Raw genomic sequence first — 10,146 nt, 5'->3', positions numbered from 1 at the left:
GGCAAGTTTTATCGTTTCGTGAAGTTGTTGCATGTGACTAGAAAAATTCTTCAAGCGCCTAGGAACTTTTGGAGACATCTTTGATCCAATTTGAGTGAAACCAGATGCAGCAAAGAAGGGAAAAGCTTCTAGATTTCTGGAAGATTGGAGTCTGTAATGCCAATTCCTGCAGGTCCTGGCTTTCCAAAGGCTGAACCATCCACATTCAATTTCATAAAACTAACCTCAAGGAGGGCGCGCCAGACCATAAAAATATATTTGCAAGAAACATATATATTTCAATTGAGATTCTGAGATATTGGAGATCATGGTTTCAGATAGCGGTCATGATTTCAAATAGCGGTCAAATAGCAGTATAGTGGCCGCTATTTTGAGGTAATGTTGGTTTTTGAAACTGCTATCCTTCATTATAGAAATGAGAGAAATAAATTATATTAATAGCGGTTCTTTACAACCTCAAATAGTGGAGAAATGGTAAATAGCGGTAATATCAATCCGCTTTTTCTACTATTGAGGGTTTTGTGATATTTTTTCTTCATTTTTATCACATCAAAATTTTAATACGTAACAAAATAAAGACAAAAATCCATACTTATCAATTATAGCAAATAAGAGTTTTTGATCTTTTCAACCTTAGAGACAGAAGAACCCAAACATGAAAGATAGAAAATTAATTGAATAAGAGGCCATACGAGTCTGGGTGCTACATAAAATTGGACGAATGGATTTGGTTATGGGTGGGATTGCATGGATGGAGAAGAAAATTAAAACAATGAACTAAGGCGAGGGATAAGGGAGAGTGGAGTAGGAGAAGAAACATAGGAGAAGAAGAATGGGGGATTTTCAAGGAAGCAGTCACGTGATTTTAAATTAAATTAAAATTATTTTTTTTATATGCAAAGTTGGGAGGGAAAGCAATTAAATAGTGAAAATTAAGAATTTAAGAAATTTTTTTAATAATTTAGATAAAACTTGAAAGGAAATGAGATTATAAAAATGAATTTATTTTTATGAGATTTTTTTAAGTTATTATGAGTATTTTGTATGTATTAATATGGTTTAAAAATAATTAAATTTAAATGACTAAAGTTTTACTACTTAATATTATTGTTTTTTTTTTTTTTTTTTGGTGTTTGATTAAAGTTTGGTTGTTAAATTTAATTTGTGAATTATAATATATTAAAATTTTCATCCATTAAATTTTAATTAAATTAATTTATGATTTTAATTTCATATAATTAAAAAAGATAGAAAAAAATTTAATTTTTATGTATAATATTATTTTGTCACTCTTATATAGTTATGATAGTAAATATCATGATATTCATAAATATATTTAAATAATTTTAAATATGGATTAATTTGACTATAATGATATAATATAAAAAATATTAATAATTTATTTTCTCATATAAGTAAAGAAATTAAAATGTTCTAAATTATTTTAAATATCATAAAATAAGAGTTTTTACTATTACAAATATAATTTACTTATTATATAATGAGTTATGTAAAAATAAAAAAATTTCATGATTGCAATAGGCACAGTGATCGTAATCTTATCTGTTATGTTCACAACCGTGATAAACGTAACGTAATAAAAAATACGACCGTAACTGCGATTTAAATCTCTGTTAGAGATGTTATTGAGCAAGTCCACAACAATTTAAGAGATTGATGGCTAAATAATATAAATTAATTTGGCCTTGGGTCATTATCCACCGAAAAAATTTAAAAAAGATTGAAAATCAATTTAAACCTTAATGTTTGACTAATTAATTTTGGTCTAGATTTATTTGATTTTGATTCAGATCATAAAGATTAGTATTCAATTTGGTTCAAGTTTTTAGTTCATAATGTGACAAATTAAAATTATTCAAACCCAATCAAATTTTATTTGTTTTATTTGTATATATTTTATAAAAGTAAGAGGATGGATCTATAGGTTGGGTACTGAGTTTAATTTACATTTTTTTAATTATTGATTTCAATAAATTTAATGGATGAAATTAAATTATTTTTTTATTTGTCTCTCTCATCCTTAAATATATTAAAATTAAAGCTTAAAAAAAAAGTAAAATTAAAAAAATTACGTTATATAAGTTAATCTTTCATTTAAAATAAAATATATTTATTCATAAATTTATGTAAATAAATTAAAAAATAATGTTTAAAAATAAAATTTCTTTAAAATTTAAAAACCGATGAATTGAACCTATCTCAACCAATAAAATATTAAAATTCAATTCAAATCAATTCAATTTCTATACCTATCCGGTTCAATTTCGTATCAAGTTTTGAAAAATTAAAATATTGTTCATTTATCAAATTTTTATCTTAAAACCAATCCGTTATGAGCCTACACTTTCCCATGGAAAAAAAAAATGATTCCAAACCTCATGAAAAGACGAAAACGACAAATATATTATTTTTTCCTTTTTTCTTTTACTTGCATATCAGTCAGAGTCTACAGAGAAAAAGAAAATTCAAACTTTTACTAAAATTTATATTAATATTAAACTTTTTAATTGAATTGGTGTCATGAATTAATTGAAATATTTAGCAAAAAGCTATAACGATTAACTAGAATTAACACATTCACTACGTCACTAAAACTCTTGATATAATGATTTTATTATAAGTTATATTATGAGTTAATTTATCCATAGAACTTTGTAAATATTCAAACAAATGCATATTTTAATTTTTTTCTAGAAATGGAAAAATGATATATTAGATTCAATTTGTGACTCTAAAATACTCAATTTATCAAAAAAAATTATTTTAATCATTAAAAAACTATTGAATAATATGAGATAGATTATAACAAATGAATATTTATTTATAAAATGTGTTTTGATAACTTAATTTACATATATTAAAATAAAAATATTAAATATTCATAAATAAAATGATTAACGTCATGAATAATTAATAAATAATAATATAATATTTAATATAATATTTAAATTTTAAAAAAATTTTAATATAATATCTAAATTATAAATTTATCAACTATACATTTTTAACATGATTAATTTTAAATAATAATATTTAATAAATAAATAATCTTTTAAATATCATATTAATTAATAAATTTATAATTTAAATATTATATTATAAATTTTTAAATTTAAATATTTTATTATATTTTAAAAATCTTTCATAACATTAACTCTAAATAAAGATACTCTGGTAACAAAAGCACGGCACGCATTCTAGGTAAAGAATGATGACAACCGACAACAAGGTCAAGTTTAGATTACCACAAAAATAATACTAATAGTAGTAATTAGATAAACAAGAAGAAAATGTGCCGATCACATCCCACGGACGGCATCAAAAGCCAACCCATAAAATATTTAGATATAAATTAATCTTTTGGCATATAATATATATTTATAAGTGGAAAAGGGAAATCAGTGGATGGATTAGGGAAGCTGGCGGCTATTTTAGTTTCGACTGTTTATTTTTCCTATGGGCTGTTTGAAGAACATGTAGAATTTTGTTTTCTACAGCGCCATCACAAATTATAATACTTTTTTAAGCAAGTTGTTTTATGCTTCACTATGTTTATCAATCGAGAAAAAAAAAATTGCTTGATTATTGACATTAGGGAAACCATATGCAATGCCAGTTATTTAATGAGCCAAAACAACATTCCAATCAAATTTTGTGTCGACTGGTCCATGCCAAATATGCTGCCATCGACTCATCAAACTCTGGCATATTTCCAAGACAACGAGAAGTCCAATTCTTTTTTTTTTTTTTTTGTAAGAGAATATTATAGATGCATAATTATTTTGGATTAATTGACATATTAGCAGAGTTAATATTTAAAAATTACGAATTTCAAAAAGTTTATATATAATATTTTTTTCAATTCAATAAATATTAAAAAAAAGAATTCAAAGATAGATTAAAAATTAAAAAAAATATATTATACCTTTAAACTTTTGAACCCTTAATTTTAAAAAATCTAAGCTAACGTACCTGTTTTCTGAACTAATATTCAATTAAAAATCTAACTGAATTTTTTGAATAACAATACGTACATGATTTTTTGAATGGTAATTACATACATATTTAAGAAAAATTATTTGATGCATTGTTTATGAAAATTTTTTTAATTCCATAAATAGAGTTAAAAGTTAATACATACTTTACTTTTTAATTAATTTTGTTATTTTTAATATATCTTAAGAAATATACGTCACTCATAATATTACTTGTAGAAATATACATAAATCTCTTATGTGAATAATACTATATAATTATATTTAAACAGTTAATAAATACATACAATAACCTATTTTTTAAAATTATAATTATAATCAAATATTATATTTATATAATCAATTAAATAATTAATTATTATATCATAATCAAATTATAATCACTGAAAAATCTATTAACAAATTAAAATATAATTAAATAATTATAACTCATATAAATTAAAATTTAAACTTAAGACCTTAGAATTTTAAGACATTTAACTAATCTCAATGGAAATGGAAACTTGTGTAATAATAATCTCAATCTTTTATTAGTAATTATCTTCTATGGCAATTTCCAAATTCATCCTTTAGGAGACATAATAAACCAATTTTACCATAAAATGAAATCAGTATTTTCCTTTGAAAAAGAGAAAGAACATTAAACAAAAAAAAAATAAAAATTGTAGACCAACTTTTATAACCTTTACTTGACGCACGGTTCTTCGACACTTTCAAAGGCTTTATATTTATATTTATATTTATATTTATATTTATATTTATATTTATATTTATATAACGGACTAACAACAAAAACCTAACACGAACCCCGACCAACCTCCACTCGGCCTCCACAGGTGGCATCATCAGAGCCGTTGACATTGTTCCCTCTTTTCTTTGGCTTTGGTTCGAACCCTAGAGTCAGCTCCAACTCCAAATCACTATCATCGCCCAACGAAGCCTCCACCGTCTCCACCGACACGACGTCACCTTCCCCACTATCCACTCGCAAACTCAGTCCGCGAATACACGCCGACTCATACACATCTTTCTCCACTTTAGGCTTCGGTTTTGAAGCCGACCGCTTAAACCGTCCCCGAGGCTTGACTTTGCGAAGCCCATCATCGGTATTCTTGTCCTTTGACACGTGTCGAATGTCACATGCGTATTTAGCGGGTGAGCAGTTTAAAGCCGATAATTGAGAAGAAACTTGATTAATCGGAGCACCACTTAAAACTGCGTCAACGGCTGCTTGACATAGATGCCATTTTTTGGAGTACATCAATCCGATCGAACCGTGAATCGGATCCACTATACGGCCACATGCTTCGTAAAGCAATGATTTAAAAATTTCTTTAAGAAAAAAAAAAAAAAAAAACAGAAGAGAGCACTTTTTAATAAAAGTATTATTAGGAAAGATAAAAAAAAAAAAGATAAAGTAAATACCAGAACGAAGCTTTTGAGGGCCAGCATTAATGAGATTAATAAGGCCAGCACGACCATAAAATTTAGCAAGGAAAAGAGTGGCATTAGATTGAGATTGGGCGGTAGGAATCCATTGGAGGCAAGGTCTTATAGTGCAGTTTTCGTTGCAGCCTTTGCGAAGGACTCGACAACCATTACAACTTGTCCCCATGAGTATGTTAAAAAGCGAAAAAAAGATTTTTTTTTTGTTTTGGATTTTTTATTCAAAAGCTGTTCAAGTTGGAAGGAGATTATGTAATTTATTTAATTTAAGTTAGGGTTGGGTACGTGGGTTTTTTGTTTAAACAAGCTGGAAGACGTTGGCGCAGTGGTTTCCAAGGAAACAGGTGATTGACTCATTTTGTGCCTTTTTTCTTTTGAAAGTGAATAATAATAAGTGTGATGAATTTTTATGAGGTGTTTTAAATACATCATAAAAATCTATCTTTACACCGTATAATTTAAAAAAAAAAAAATATTTACATAATAAATATTAATTTTATCTTTTAATAAATTACAAAAATATCCTCATACATCCTATAAACCTAGCTTTTTTTTTTTTTCTCTTTTTTTCCCTTTTCTTCTTTTTTCTTCTTGCTCTTTTATCCTTCTTTCTCATATACTAAATCTTAAATCTTTAAAATTAAAACCACATTGTTGAAACCTTTGTTAAATCTTGCAAACTATATAAATAAGAATAGAGAAATGAGAAACAATAATAAGAGAGATGAGTTCGATAAGATAATGAAATCTCAATCCATTCGAGCTTGATATTTTTATATCTAAGAAAATCCATTTTTGAGAATACATCATAATTTTCAAAATTGAATATTTAAAAATTATGATATATTTTTAAAAAATCATTTTTGAAAGTTGTGATGCATTTTTTAAAATGCATGTCCAAAAATACAACATAATTTTCAAAAATGAATTTTCAAAAATATATCATAAATTTTTAAAAACTATACATTTATTCTAATTATAATTTTTTAGCATATTGTGATATGTAATGAGAACGGAAAAGTGTGGTTGCCCATTTGAGTTACATGAGATTATGTTAGCAATGAAGGATGAATGGGGAGCGAAATTAGTGTGTGGACTTCACAATCACCTACCAACAAAATAATTAGAGGGATATCCATTTGTAGTTTGATTAATTGAAAAAGAAAAGAGAATAGTTATTGATATGTCAAACAGTATGGTTAGATCTAAAAACATACTGTTGAACATAAAACAATAAGACAAAAAGAATGTTAGTACTATAAAGACATGATACAATAAATGTCAAAGACACAAATATATTGAGAAAGCTGATAAGATCACAAATTCAACAACTCATGAAAAAGTTGACTGATTATAAATACCTAAACTAGCATAGGACTGAGGAGTCAAACAACTATGTGAAAAACCTATTCTAGGCTCATCCTATTGGTGTAGAGTTATTACAAACTTTTCTAAATATCTTGATTATGGATTGCATTTATAAAACAAATAGGTACTATATGCCATTACTTGAAATTGTTGGTGTGACTTTTATTGAGATAACATTTTTTATTGTATTTATGTACATAGAGGCTAAATGGTTTGAGAATTATATTTGGGCACCAGATAAGTTAAAAAATTTTGATGTCTGCTAGTAAATCTCCTACTTTCATTATTACTGATAGAGAGTTAGCATTAATGAATGGCATTGAGGTAGCGTTTCCTAACACAATCAATCTTATTTGTAAATTACATATCTCAAGGAATGTGTATACGAATTGTAAGAAATTTTTTGAGCAAAAAAAGAAATGGGAGGAATTCATGTCTGATTGGAATGTACTGATGTATTCATCTACCGATGATGAGATCGAAAGGCATTTACGCTCATTAAAAATTGATTACCTAACTTATCTAAGTGCATTAAAGTATATGAAAGATTAATGGTTGGCAAAGCATAAAAATAAATTTATTACTACTTGGATGGATAAAGTAATGCACTTTAGTAATGTTACAACAAATAAGTATGATTCATGTTACATTGTTAAGATTATTTATGGTTTTTAATGTTTCATAATAAATCATTAATATATCTTTATTAATTTGTTTAGGGATGAACGCATACATTTGAAATTAAAAAGGCACCTTGGATCATCTAAGGGGTATTTTGAATCAGTATAGAAGATGATCAATGAGAACTTGGTGATCTGTCCATAACTACCTTAATGCCACCATTAGAGAAAGCTAAGCCAAAAGGTCACAGAGCTATAAAAGTAGATACTTCTATACGATGTGACCCGTCACACTGGAGATTGTGTTATCAACTAAGGATAGTATATTACCACCAACCATTGCAAACTCAGTGAAACCCAAAACATAGATTACTAAACTTCCTATTCACCAACCTTATAGCAAACAAAAAATACATTTTTTGGATAATTTATCAGTAAAGTTATATCCTTATACATAGAGCATTATTCATGTTAAGGTAGAGAGAAATTATGGTTTTTGTTCTGTTGCTAGGTTACTTGGATTGGGATTAGATTATTGGGTACAGGTGTAACAAGATTTAATTGAAGAGCTTAGTTGGTTTTAAGACGATTATGTGACTTTGTATGGATCCATGGAGCATGTTAAGGAATTGTTACAAACCTTACCATGTTTCAACACTTCTGCCTCATACGATAAATGGATGACCTTACCTAATATAAGTTATTTGATTACCTCCCGATATAACATTGTGCTAATACATATCAGTTTGAGAAAAAGTGCCTAACATATTTCCCTATTAGATTTGAGCCATCTGTACCATTGGAGCACAGAGTAATTACAATTGGATTTGTTAATGATTGTTATTTTGTGTAGGTACTGTTAATTAGTGTTGTCATTTTTTGTTTATTTTTATCTTTATTATTTTATGTAGGTGTTAATGACATTATATAAATAATGTTATTATTTTATGCAAGTGTTAATGAAGTCATTTTCACAAATATCTCTTATTTCATGCAATTGGCGTAGGATTCAATATAATTATGCTCAAGGGTGGGAGATTCCATATGTAACCCACATTGAAGATTTCAAGTTATTGTTTAGTACAAATTCTAATATGGTCACTAAAAAAACAATACATAGTGATTGATTATTTTTTGTAATAATTGTTAATAGTTTATATTAATGTTTATGGTTTATATATTTGTTTATGCTTTATATATTAAACATGTCATCTAATGGGATGTGCCATATTGAACAGGTAATCTAATCGATATTCTATAAATATAAACTAAATATAAACATACTTAACAAATATAAAATTAATATCACATAAAATATTAGTACATAGTAATAAATACATCAATCCTTATACCTCGATTTCTTGACTTGAAGATATACATGCAGTGGACGAGTGGGCTTTGTTATCTATGGGAAATTCTATGGTAGGATAGATACAGTCATCTTCGAAGGGCAAAGCTAGGTAAGGATGATGCCATGGTCACTGTTGGTGGTGGTGAGGATGGTAAGGGCACGAGAGGGTTTGGAGGTACTACTATTGATGGGACTAGAGATAGAATGGGCACAAACAATCTCGCAGGTGTCGGTGTCCATTAGACTGAAGACGGAGTAGGCATGGATGACCTGGTTGGTTTAGGGCATCTGAATATATGATTTGATGGTATATGAGTCAATGCTAATCTAGACTGACTGTTGCTGTTTGCTACAGTAGATGACTCAGATAATAAGGTATGTACTTTGATAATTGCATCTCTTCATACGTTAATACTTTGATAAAATCCACTAGATAATACATGCTTAATTAAAGCTAAAGCAACCGAGCTCCATTACAAAATATTAATAAGGTTATCAGTATTGATATCATATAATTAAAACTAACAAAGTAATGAAAAACCATAAAATGATAAAATTTATAATTGACTGAATCACTCATAGGTGCAGTATCTACTGGTTAAGGCTGGAATCCGAATCGACGCTATGGATTTTGAATTTAATAGTGTGAAAATCTTGCGAAATAGGCATTATAGTTAGATGAACACTCTTTCAATCTTTCACATCTTCGACCTTGATACTCAACTAGTACAACATGCATATCCTATATATCCTAGTAATGGTGTAGGAATTGATATGCAACATCATACTAGTTGGATGATGCTCCTCAATTAGCCCAAGATAGGGCTAATAGGGTTAAAGGAATAGTTTGTACAAATTTGAATTGTCGTAAAATCTTCTTCAAATGATACAAGTTTACAATTGCCCCTCACTTGATGCATCCAGTAAAAAAGATAATGTCGTGCAATGGATGTATCTCCTGTCAATTGACCTATGGTTAGTAGCACACATCAGATACTATCAACTCATCTAGGCACTCCCATAAGGCTTGCAATGTATCGACATAAGTACGAGTCTTACATTGTTTAGCATGCATTAAATTGTCTGAGTATGTCAATATAGCCACTGGGCTAAATGATGAAAAATGCTTGTAAATTCACTTCTTCCACCTACATGAAATACATAAGTAATATTTAACTAGATAATCATATATATAAGTAATAACAAATGAATCAAATAATTATAATATATTTTTGACTAATTATAAATACATACATGGAGAAGTGTTAGATATCCAATGATCTAATGCATGTTTGCCCTATTCATAATGCCTAGTTACCTATACTAATATGTAAAGCAAGCTATC

General features: G+C 27.6%; 1 protein-coding gene across 1 annotated transcript; it reads right to left on the bottom strand.

Moving 5' to 3' along the window:
* Positions 1-4,606: 4,606 nt before the first annotated feature.
* LOC111290435 (LOB domain-containing protein 40-like) lies at positions 4,607-5,841 on the bottom strand. The gene is made up of 2 exons (XM_022881738.2): positions 5,442-5,841; positions 4,607-5,348 (listed from the first exon to the last, which is right to left on the bottom strand). The coding sequence occupies exons 1-2, from the start codon at positions 5,629-5,631 to the stop codon at positions 4,813-4,815; spliced, it is 726 nt and encodes a 241-aa protein (XP_022737473.2). The 5' UTR covers positions 5,632-5,841; the 3' UTR covers positions 4,607-4,812.
* Between the last annotated feature and the right edge of the window lie 4,305 nt (positions 5,842-10,146).

This window comes from Durio zibethinus, chromosome 11 (genome assembly GCF_047325235.1).
Source record: "Durio zibethinus cultivar Kanyao isolate XHJ-2024 chromosome 11, ASM4732523v1, whole genome shotgun sequence".
Taxonomy (NCBI): domain Eukaryota; kingdom Viridiplantae; phylum Streptophyta; class Magnoliopsida; order Malvales; family Malvaceae; genus Durio; species Durio zibethinus.
This window is presented reverse-complemented; position numbering and strand designations above follow the sequence as displayed.

What these genes read in the sequence shown, in the direction of transcription:
- LOC111290435 (XM_022881738.2), bottom strand. Translation starts at nt 5,631, where the DNA reads ATGGGGACAAGTTGTAATGGTTGTCGAGTCCTTCGCAAAGGCTGCAAC. An exon ending in CCCTCAAAAGCTTCGTTCTG is followed by an intron (nt 5,349 to 5,441) that starts GTATTTACTTTA and finishes TTTTTCTTAAAG; the next exon opens with AAATTTTTAAATCATTGCTT.